Source organism: Kogia breviceps, chromosome 12, assembly GCF_026419965.1.
Source record: "Kogia breviceps isolate mKogBre1 chromosome 12, mKogBre1 haplotype 1, whole genome shotgun sequence".
Taxonomy (NCBI): Eukaryota; Metazoa; Chordata; class Mammalia; order Artiodactyla; family Physeteridae; genus Kogia; species Kogia breviceps.
Genome location: NC_081321.1, coordinates 57598095 through 57610428, shown reverse-complemented (window position 1 = coordinate 57610428; position 12334 = coordinate 57598095). Strand labels below are relative to the sequence as shown.

Here is a 12334-nt window from a genome sequence, read left to right as displayed (position 1 = left end):
TTTGAACACAAATACTAATTTTTTTTGAGTTGAATCTTTATTGTTATTTAAAGCTTCCCTAAAGTCCTTCCATGAACAACTGAGAACCAAAACATCTTAAACAGATGAATTAAAAAACAAAAAGCAAAGAATTTACATACGCCTTGAGGAAAATAGAGATTAAGGGTATAGTTTTGTATACTTGGAGAGCCAACTTACTGTATATAATGGAAGAAGTAATTCACCTCAAAAATAGGCAATTTAGTTTAAGACTACTGTTCTTGAATACTTGTTTTTCTTCCACTACTGGTAAAATGTGCTATTATTACTCTTCATAAAAGATCTTCTTTCTTACAGTCTGTCTTTCCCAACTAGAACATAAACTCCTCATGGACAGGGTTCATGTCATATACTTCTTTGCATCTCCTGCCCTTAGCATTCAGGAGGCTACAAAAGGCACTCAGTAAATGTTCAGCTGACATGAATTAAATGGTGCTTTCTTTAACTGAATTCAGTGTTCTAAAACACATCATCTAGTTTATCTTTTGGCTACTTAAAAATAAAAATCTCTCCATAGTGCTCTTAATTCTAAAGTAAGGTACTTGGTAAATAGTTACCAAAGCTTCCCTTTTTTTGCACAAGCCTAAATATGGGAAAACAAACAAACAAAAAATAAGGCTGAATTTAAAGCAAGGCCAGAGTAATCAAGCATGTCAAAAAGAATCGTTAATGCAAATTCTAAAATGAAAGTATGCATCTTTAACATCAAATAATCTGATAAAAGACAGTGTATTACTATTATGAGTAAGGTTAAACTGTTTGAAGATGACTGGGTTTTTAATTTTTTGCCTAGATTTGTAAAACTAACTATGGCCAAACAATATTTTCATAAAATAATGCAGCTGGTGAAACACTCTAGAGAAGAGTAGAAAAGTCAATAGAAAGTTCTGTTTAATAGCATGTTAGAACTGCTGATGATATAGGTACCCTCAAACACTGAATAAGTAGTAAGAGATGAAAACATTCCATAATACATACAACTTATCAACAGTAATAAGCAGGGCTTTAGAGATCTATACTTCATTGACAATTTATAAGCAAAGTATTTTTTAAAAACTAGAATGTGAAAAAATATGGACAGGCAAAAATTTAAATATACATTCAATGAATGATACTACAAGAATGCAGAAAGATGTGTTAAAGCCCAAGAAGTATTATATCATTAGGAAACTGTCAAGGAGATGAGAATTTTGATAACCCTTTACAAAAATAACTTCTGTAAAAATTAAAAGAGCAGTCAATTATAAAAGAAGTACTCATAAGTCTAAATAAAAATAAGAATTGGAGGTTATGGGATGAAGATTAAAAAGGAAATGTGCTAATAACCTATTTTAATTCAGAATTTACGAGTACTAGATAAAAGAAAGTGAATTAAAGGGCTTTGATGATAGCAACATCCTTTCCCGCCATATTCCCCATTAAAAAAAATGAACTAATTTTTTTTTTATAGTAAAGAAAGCCCTATTGTAGACATAACTCTCATATAAATTACCTGAATAGCTTTAACATCATAACGAAATGGGCAACTGTTTTTCATATTGTTAATTATTATTTGCATAGCAGTATATGCAATGACCAGTGCAAAAAGGAGTGAAAAGCACAAATTCATCTTTTTGTTTTAAATCCCAGGACATGACACTATTTTCAAATACTACAGATGTAGTCTTCAAAAAGTCTTTGTCATTAAGTCTCCAAAGAACAAAACTGAAATTCAGTTGAAAAGGAACTTAACCAAAGCATAAATGAAGCAAGGCAGTAATAGTCAAACATGTCTCCAGTCCTATTCATAGGTATGAAGCTCTTACCACACAGGTGACCATCCTCATTTAATAGAGGAAGGACATATCAACAAAAATTTGCCGGTTGGCAACCTAAGAACAATCCTTTTCTAACAACAGTAACAAAAAAGCAAACTGATTTTCAAAAGAACATGTCTTTAGTTTGGGAGGTTAAGGTTGTGATGTGTAACAGAAAGAGAAGCTTTGGTCAAAATATATGATGAAACACACTTATGAAACAGAAACCAAGACTCAAGAACAGAACGTTGAATATGAAAAGGCAAATTTGAAAATACCCAGAAAGAACAATTATACACAGTATCAATAAACATCTTACCTGTTCACAGTAAAAGGCTGTCGAGAAGGCTGCTGCTTTGGCATACATATTATGCTTGGCGAGCTTCTGTTGGGGCTACCTAACCCTGAACTGCTCATGCTATTTGTCCTGCTAGGAATTCCAATGCCCTGACCAACCTGGGAGTGGTTCATCATATTCCTAGGATTCATAGGCAAAATACCCCTGAAAAAGAAGTCCATTATACTAAATAAGCTCTCTACAATCACTCATTAAAATTCTCTGTAAATAATCAATTGGCCTAACCCTAGAATCTCAAATATACTTTCAAATTGCATTGCTAATTTTTATTCATTTAACTCTTTTGTCTGGTCATTTGAAAAGAAAAAAAGCTCTTTGAAAAGCCAAAGTAAACAAATCAACAAGAAAGGGCAAAACACAGAAGAATATATGGTGATATCAAAGATGAGAGAACTATTGGTGTGACTATGACATAAAATACAAATGTATTTCACATATATATTCAGAATAATTTCATTCCAAATGTATGTCATTCTATCTTCTTCATACTAATATGCACCATTTTTGTAATCTATTTTATTGTATTCTCTCTAGAGCAATGGATGTGTGGTGAGGGAGCAATAAACAGAATTATCTGAGGAGTGACCTGAAATTGCACATCCTCCTTTGAGGAAGAGAGCTTGCTTTTGAAAAAAGCCCCCCAGGTGGTGATTAATCCTTGATACCCATCCCAGCTAATAACCAGTACACTAGCTGCAAGATAAAAGCATCTTACACTATGCTTATCAATTTGCAATGAAATAAAATGAGCATAGGGTATCAACTTTCTTTTCCTCAGTGAAAGGCACTGAACCAGAAAATCAAAGTTACCTTATTAAAAAACTAGAAAGCTTGCTTAATCTACAAAGATACATTTTGAGAAATATTCTGGTCCATCAATAAATACCTGCTTGGAGATGGAGGCGTGTGAAGTGACATTGTTGGTACCCCTGTTGTTGGCGTGACGTGGCTCGGTAACTGAGTGCCTTGTGATAAGCTGCGATTTAACTGAGGGGTATTGTTGCTCATCCCCCTCATTGGAAGGCCTAGTGCACCTATTAAAAAAATTCAGAAGAAGGAAATTCATTGCCATCAGGAATGAAATTGTTATCCATCTTCTGGAGTTGGTAATTTAAAACATTTAAAAATGACCTAACGTTAATATAATATGCAAATTTTAAATGGAAATATTCATTTCACTCCAAATGGACTCTGATTTTAACAAAAATGTATGTCTGAAATTTAATATTATGAATTTTCATATTGCTTCCATTATTCTTTCATATTTCTTCTTTGCTTTCATATTTCTATCTTCTTTGCATACTTCTATTTTACAATAAACTGTCTGCCAATGACTATAACAAATTTGATGACTTATGTTTCAAAATAAAAACATTTTGTACAAATATGCCTTTAAGAAATTTGCAATCTTGTGTGTTTTTATGTTTTAAATCATAACTGAGGTACGCAGACATTTAATCCCCACTTTGCTGAAGTAGCTTTAATTTTTATATGATCCTTTCCAAATGCATTTAAGAAAAAGTCTCTTTATTACTATCTGCACATACATACTTCTCAACATTACAATTTTTTACAAACCCAACATAAAATGTTAGCAACTGTTAAAAACTCAACCTGATATAGCTATAAGAGACAAGAATATGTAACATTTTAAAAGATATCAAAGTACAATGACCTTCTATTTGTCTAGTATTTCTGGGGCCAGATGTGGGAATGGATGTGTTCCAATGTGTATTTTTCAAAACCTACTGAGGAGTTTACCATTCAGAAACAAAACATTAAAAAGAAAAATTAACCATCTGGGACAAACTTATTGTTTCCTGCCTTGTGTTAATATGAAATATAAATTATTATTTTGTTAATGATTCAGAATTATTGTGGATATTTAATGTTCTGGATGTTTTTTCCCCCTTTTATCCCTCAAAGCAAGGATGTTCAGCTATCACTTATGTTGTCATCACACCTGCCTATGGATGTCAGTATGCCTCCTTGCCTCCTTCCTTACTCACACATTTTGGTGCCTTCTGTTACTAGTCTGTTGTGGAATGGCACATCAGTCAACCAAACATTCTGAACTGAAGGTTAAATAAAAGTGGTAAGATAGAATGAGTTAGTGAATAAGTAGAGGACTTTATAGCAATAGGGATTTAAAGTGACTCCCTCCCTACTTTTTGGTCTAGTTTTGGGTCTAAGAATTTCAAAGACCTGAATATTTTGAAAGTATGACTTCTAAAAATTGGAATATATATATTATGTTCTGAATATTTTCCTTCAAATATCTCTGCAAATTTATTTCTTTGCATAACCGTCACCTGTTTGTAACAGTAACACTTTGTAACCTAGGGATACCAGTGAATCACAAAGATTTCACTGGAATCTGCCAGCTTCAGTACTCAGCTTGCAGCCTAACTGCTTCTCAACTGAACAAAGTCAATAAATCCAACTCAATATAGCTGTTATATTCTATGTGTACTCATATTCCATGAAGACCTGAGCTTGGTTCTGCATTTCTTTAAGTCACACAAAGGGAACTGATCTAGATCATATGTTGGTTTAGTGATTATATGTATGTCTGGTCACTACAAGTTTTGTGACCACGAGTATACCGCTAGCTAGCTACAGCCACTTTCTCTGAATTTGGGGCAAGATAAGGAAGAACAAGAGATTAAAAACCAGCCTATGTAAGATTTCTTCAGAAGATACCAGTCTTTTCCTTTTCTCAAGCACACTAGTTTTCCTCTAGGCCCTCTAGATGCTCCCATAATGAACCAACAACATGACACTTTTCACATCACTTACTCAACAAACATTTATTGTGTGCCTACCATGTGTCAAGCACTGTGTTAGCTGCTGGGGATACAACAGTGAACAAGATAGAAAAAGCTCCTACCCTCAGGGAGCTTACATCCTTTTCCCTAAATATCCTGTCCTAAAGTCAGCTATAGCTGCAAATTTCCCACAGGAATGTGTTTCTCACAGTTACTGACAACCAAGAAACCTAATCCAATGTTCATACTTTATAGATGAGGAACCTGAGCCTCAGATAAGTTAACTGACTTCTCCAAGGTGACACAAGAACCAAGACTCCTAGTGTTAATGGCAGCCCTATGGGAGCCCAATAAAACACTAAATGAGCACCCTTGTGAGTACCTACTTACTTGTAACACCTTTTATCTATTCTTTTTTTTTTCTCTTGCTTTCTTTTTCTGAATATGTTTACTTCAAACTTTTTCTAAACCAACATCTCTTATCTCTTCCCTCCATTTTCTTTCTCTTCTTCTCTATACCTGTCAAGTTTTCTTTTCCTCCACATTTCACTCTCTACACCTTCAACATTATAAACATACATGTTGCAAAAAATTGCACACTTTGGGTCTTCAATAAGCCCTTCTAAAGACTCATGAGATTTGTTTACTTCAACCCTTCATATACTTATTATTCTATGCTGTATTATGAAAATACGTAACTTCAGAAATATTTTAGAGATTGGAGATTATCTGAACATTAGCAAATAAAATTTTGGAGAAGGAAACATGGATGGGTAAGGTAATATATTTCGTCAATTAAGGACTGGCACACTTAATTTACAGTGAGGAGAGTAGAGGAAGACAATATGAAATAAAGAACTCAAAGATTAGCATTTACTTTTATTTTTCCTTTAAAAAACACTTGATTTCATAAAAACAGCTAATAAATTCAAAAGCTCTGAGTTGCATTTTATTGAACCTGGTGGGTAGGAAAAAAAAATCAAAAGAGAAGAGAGGAATGCATCAATTTCAAACTGGATCATCAACCCTTGAATACTTTATAATTGAGTTATTTTAAATTCAATTTAAAAACTGAATTCCTTTAAAACATACAGAATTAATACCACTGAGTAAGAACAGAGAAAGATTTTTTTCTAGGAAACAAAATACATGGTCATTAAATTTGAGTTGCTTGAGTCAAACTATTACAAATGGGTAGGGTCAAGGGAGGGAAAATTTTACTTTTACTAGGTATAATTAGAAACATGATAGAAAATTTTCTAAAATGTTATACCAAGAAGAAGACATGTAAGCTGAAAGGGGGAGGAGGGGGAATAAAAAAATTAGCTTAAAAAAAAAAAAACCAAACTGACACAAAATAACCACAAGTAAAAAAACATAAATATGTATGCCTGAGCTTGTGCACTGGAAGGGCAGTAGAATTAAATTTTATCAAGCACCTAAGAAATATGTGAAGCACTATGCTACTTCATCTCCTTACAAAATATTACAGAGAAGGTATTTATCCCCTTTTTATAGACAAGGAATAAAAGAATGATTTAAAAAACAGTTATAAAGCCGTTTAAAAGGTTACAGTTTTGAAGCAAAGTTTTCTTTCTATTTGACAAAGTGATAATAAAGGATAATACCATATTAGAAGGAATACATGAACATATTCTAAGTAGATTCCTATTTCCTATTTGGCAGGGTGCTAAACAAAGAATGAACTGAATTCTTTATTGATCATTTTTCAGAAATCCAAAAGAATATGACCTAAGAAATGTTTCCATGAATTACTTCCATTGCACAAACTGATTAACAGCACATTCCTTAAATAGTTATGGCATGATATGCCATGCTTTATTCAATCTTTTGCTAAAGATTAACAATATTAATAATAATACAAGTTATAAGAAAAAAAATACCAGCAACCAAATCCTTGAATACTCATACTTAATGAAGTCTCCTGAAATCTTTAAGGAGAAGGGAGACAATTTTTAATTGATGCAAGAGGGCTTAAAGAATCCCCCATTCCATTCCCAAAGCAACTACCCTCCCTAAACTCACTGTCTTGCCCACACATAAAGGGCAACAATCTTCTTACCTCCAACCTGTCCCCAACTTGTCCTGAACCTAGCTGGTTAATCTTCCCTGTAACACTATTTCATTATACAATTTCCTTCATTAAAATCAAAGTATTTTAGAGATAGAAAAGTCTCCAGAGAGTATCCAACCAAGTTACAGATGAAGATCATTTCAACTTAATTATAGATGAACTAACATCAGACATTAAGTGACTTGCCCAAGATCACAAAAAATGAAGACCAAAAACCATGATCCAGGGACTTCCCTGGTCCAGTGGTTAAGACTCTGTGCTTCCACTGCAGCGGGCATGGGATTGATCCTTGGTCAGGGAACTAAGATCCTGCATGCCGCTAATGCAGAAAAAAACCCCAAAAAACAAAAACCACAAAGCAAAAAACCACACACACACACACACACACACACACACACACACACACACACACACACACACACAAACAAACAAACAAAAACCATGATCCAATTTCTTGACTCTAATTTCAATCCCTTGTATCAACCAGTCACACTTTCCGCTTCTTGAAGGAGCTGCTAACCTTCACATTACGCGGGAAACTTTAATATCTGGGTCCCACATCCAGAAGCTGTGACTCAGTCTGGGTCTGGGAAGTTCATGGGCAGTGGGATTTTAAAACTCTGTAGGTGCTTCTAGAAGGGCAGTCAGGGCTGAGAATCACTGTCCTAAAGTTAAATCTAATCACAGTGCAGTCTTTAAAATGCTCTGTCAAGACCCAAAAGATTCTTCTAATCTTTATTTTTCCCAGCTTTACTGACATATAACTGACATAATACTCTTCTAATCAATTTTATTTTTTTGTTTTGTTTTGGGTTTTTTTGTGTTATGCGGGCATCTCACTGTTGTGGCCTCTCCCGTTGCGGAGCACAGGCTCCGGACACGCAGGCTCAGCGGCCATGGCTCACCGGCCCAGCCACTCCGCAGCATGTGGGATCTTCCCGGACTGGGGCACGAACCCGTGTCCCCTGCATCAGCAGGCGGATTCTTAACCACTGCACCACCAGGGAAGCCCCTCTAATCAATTTTAATATTTTACTCACCCCGATACAAACTCTTTTTAGATATCACATACTTGACTTACAATCTTCTTTGTAATTCCCCTAGTCCCCTCCCCAAAATATGCCCCAGTATCTTTACTCATATCCTTCTCCCCACCTAGAATACTTTCCTTCCTCTTGTTCTACAGAGATATACAAGACTATTTAAAAAAGAAAACAAACAACCCCCCCCCAAAACAAACTGCTATGATCAAGGTGTTTACATGCAGTACATGTACAGTGTACTTGGTGTACATGGGGGGCAACACTCAGACATGAAAGTAGAATGCATTTGGAATCAGAACATGTTTCCTAGACAATACTGTACATGAACTGAATAATGAAAGAGACCTAGCCAGGCCATTTGGTGGTGGTGATGAGGAGTCAGGGGAATAAAAATGTCACACCAGTTTGGTATGAGAAAACTGCAAGATATATGAAAATGAGGACAAGTGATATGCCTGGAGGAAGAGTGGGCTTACCTTCTGGGTAGTAAGGATGTATAAGACAAGCATGGATGGAGCTAAACTGGCTTCAAAATCCTCAACTATGAGAAGTTGCTGCTGTGTTAGAACCAGCCGGGAGTCCCAAACATCTGGCTGGATCTTTACAGCAGGTGGCACTCCATCTGTGGAACAGCTGTGTGAATCTCCTACATATACTTTGTACTCCTCCTCCTCAACCTAAGTTTGTATGATACATTAGCGGCACCCTTTCACAAAGTAATGCAGGTCTCTAACCTTAGAGATCATCCTTGATTTCTCTCTCTCTTTCATATCCCACATCCCCAAATCAATGGCTCTATGGCCAAAATATCCCAAATCTAACCATTTCTCAACACCTCCAGCACTAGTCCAAAGCCACCCTACTTTCCTGCCTGGACTACTGCACTAATTGTCTTTCTCTTTTTCTTGTCACTTGTCCCTCCTCCACTCAGTCCATTTTCTACACAGCAAGGTGATCTTTTAAAAATGAAACTGTATCTTAAAATCCTTCCCATTAAACTTAGAATAAATCCAAATGCTTTACCAAATCTTTAAAAGACTCCATGACCTGACACTTGCTACCCATTAACCTTCCACTTTCTTCGTTCATTATACTGGCCCTCTCATTCATCCTTTAACACACGAAGTTCATTCTTACATTCTCATGAGTAAGACCATTTGCATTTGCTGTTGTCTGTACCTGAAAAGCTCTTTCCCAGATCTTTCCAAGGGCTTCCACTTCTCAACAGACTGGTTTCCATTCAAATACTACCTCCTCAGAGACAGCCTCTTTGCCTGCTTGAAAACTACTGATCCCATCCACTCATCCATTAACCTGACATTTTTTATAGTACTTATTATCAGAATCATATTATTTATTTACTAAGTAAATAAATTTATTTGCATGCTTATTCTCTGTCTTCCTTCATTAAAATATAAGCTCCATGAAAGCAGGAACTTTGTTATTTGCCATACTCTTCAATCCTGGAATAATTCTTCACTCATGGTAGGTACTAGATAAATAACACAATAAATGAATAAATCCTATCATAATGCCTTAGTCAGTAGACTCTTGGAATCTGTGTATTTAACATATGCCATTTCCACTGTGTGCAAATTGCTTTCTAGGGTCATGACATTCAGTAAGTAATATGTAGCATCCAAGTTTCAAAGAAACTGTTGTTTTCAACTCATGTTCACATAGTAAAACTTACAAAGTAAGGCAATCCTGACTCTACTACTTACTCCCTAGGCAAGTCCCTTAACCTTTAATCGGGTTGTTGTGAAGATTAAATGAGTTTATATTTATAACAAGTACTGAACATAGCACCCGACACATAGAAAATACTGAATAACTATTAGCTTTTGGAGAGTGAGGGTCAGGTGGGGGAATGAAACATGCCTATGGAAAGAAAATCAACAGGTGGGCCTAAAGGTAAGATAAAATGAGATAGTCTAATGAAGCAATAATGCTTTTCACATATAAATAGTTGTTTTCTGGGGGAAAAGAGTATAACTGCGTTCTTGAACTTGAAAAGTAGCAAATATCTTGAGATAGATTCCATAAAATTGTGAAGATTTGTACTTCTTGGCTAAAACCAATGTAACAGCCTAATAGATATCCCTTGTCTTGATAAAGCAAACCACTCAAAAATTTATCCCATGCTGTAGATTTTGTTCCCACTACTAAAACAACCTGACTCATAGTCTCTTCAAGGACAATGTCAAACATGACCTCATCTATAAATCCTGTCCTGATCATTTAAGGTATGTGATTACTCCTACTTTTCAAGTATCCAGAAAACTCTGTACTTCTTCCTCTGTTTTGTAGGAAAATAACTTGTGTATTTATCCTACTAGATTATATATAAGGACCATATCTTGTTCATCATGCATTCAACATTTAGTGAGTGTATACTGTGTACAGAGTATTGAGGATATAAAGGCAACGAAGACATGCAATAAATAAACGCAGCAACACCGAAGGCGTATATACACTGTACAGAGATGGCATAAAAGAGAATGCTCTCTTCTACAACACATCTGTAGTCTCTAGCATGATGCAATATATATGGTAGGCACTCAAAAATATCTGTTAAACTCAATTCCTACCTCCTTTTTGAACCTTTCCCGTACCACTGTGGCTTACTGTGCTTTTCTCTCCAATCCGCAAGTCTGTCCATATCATTCAACATGATACCTTTTAACCTATGGTATTTAATACTTTGCATATAAATACGTGTTGACCTCCCCAATTATAAAATGCTTCTAGAGAGCAAGAACTCCCAGGGCATTCATTATTAATTCAGTATCTGTTAAATGATCCTATTTCCTAAAAGCTACCAAAATGTGTCACATGACTAACTATACTGTCAACAGCATTATTTCTGAACCATTCCACCTGTGCTCTGTTTCTCCACAAAACAAGTAGCCTTCATATATGTATTCTTAAAATAGGAGGTTGTTGAAAGGATAAGGCTATGCCACTGCTTTTAAGCCAGGAGTCCGGATCCTAGAAAGAGAAGTTTATTTCCTTTCCCAGCTAGTGGTCTGGGTCCTCTGAGAATTCAGATTCATTCAGACAGCTAGTTAACCTATGTGGCTAGATTATAGGCATATAAGAAGTACTCCTTTTTCTCAAATCCTCCAAGGCCCTAAATCCTGTTGGTAAGAAAGTAAAAGTCACACCAACGATACTACCACTTAATTTCAATGCATTGACTATCCAGGGGAAATTAATTCCTGGCTCCCTGTTCATTCCCATCTAGTACACAGCTTCAGGGAGCCCAGGGGTCTTTAAACCTAGACAGTGTACTTAAAATCTTACGCACAAGTAGAGAACAAGTAGAAAACATCGTGCAACTTGAATACAAGATTCCATTCACCAGCTTCTACAGTTACCACTTGATGCACAGTAGTCACATAAATCCTTGGATGAAAAGTTACATATTTGGATACAACTATACTGTACTAGAACCCATGATCACACAAGCTCCTAATCCAGCATTTTCTGGCTACCCTTGTGTACTATACAATCACTTCCACCCAGATCTGGCGAAAAGTCGCTTTAAACAGCTCTGTATCCATTCCAAGAGGAATTCCTTCCCTTGTTTTAAACTCAGTGAGTCTCAGTTTTGGAGAGGGCACTCTTCCTTCTCCACCTCTAATCTCTCTAATCATCAAGAACACAAAACAGATAGTAAACCTCCATTTTAATGGCTCAAATTCCTACTGAACTTTGCCAATCTGAATACAGAGTTAATGGTGGTACTCAATACACTTGGGGGGCAAAAGAACTTTTGTAATATCAAGCCCAATGCACAATTAAAGTTAGCTGCCAAAAGAATAACATCATGAATCTATTCCCACCTACTTATTCTATCTCCCCATCCTTTATTAAGGTCAGCCCCTCAAGTTTTATCTTTCTGACTTACTTATACTACCGAAGCCCTGACCCTCAAGTACTACATGGTAGCTGGTGTTCTCCTCTCTGAGAAGGTGTGTATTCACACTACTTACCAGCTGAAAGACTTATCTGGCCCTGTCAGGTCTATCCTAACAGATACTAGAAATTCAGGCTCTATTATTTTATTTTACTAGTTGTAGCTTCTAGATCTGTGCACTAGAAAGGAATAATTGTACCCTGACTTGAGACATTTCAGTTTCAGTTGATCTAAGGTTCATTTAAAAAAATAAGTTAATACCTACAGTGTCAGTTAAAAGAGTGAGTCATGAATTGAAAATGCTGGTTCATCA

At 35.8% G+C, this 12334-nt stretch overlaps 1 protein-coding gene across 8 annotated transcripts in view; it reads right to left on the bottom strand.

Annotated features, from left to right (window-relative positions):
- The window catches only part of CNOT2 (CCR4-NOT transcription complex subunit 2), a 117141-nt gene that overhangs the window by 19728 nt on the left and 85079 nt on the right, over positions 1-12334 (bottom strand). For 5 of the 8 annotated variants that reach the window (XM_059080242.2, XM_059080238.2, XM_059080243.2 and 2 more), the window contains 2 exons: positions 3080-3227; positions 2155-2337 (listed from right to left, as the gene is read on the bottom strand). In XM_059080242.2, coding sequence (XP_058936225.1) covers positions 2155-2337; positions 3080-3227 — 331 coding nt within the window. The remainder of the gene's footprint in view (positions 1-2154; positions 2338-3079; positions 3228-12334) is intronic. The other 3 variants (XM_067009752.1, XM_067009751.1, XM_067009750.1) reach the window with 1 other exon arrangement.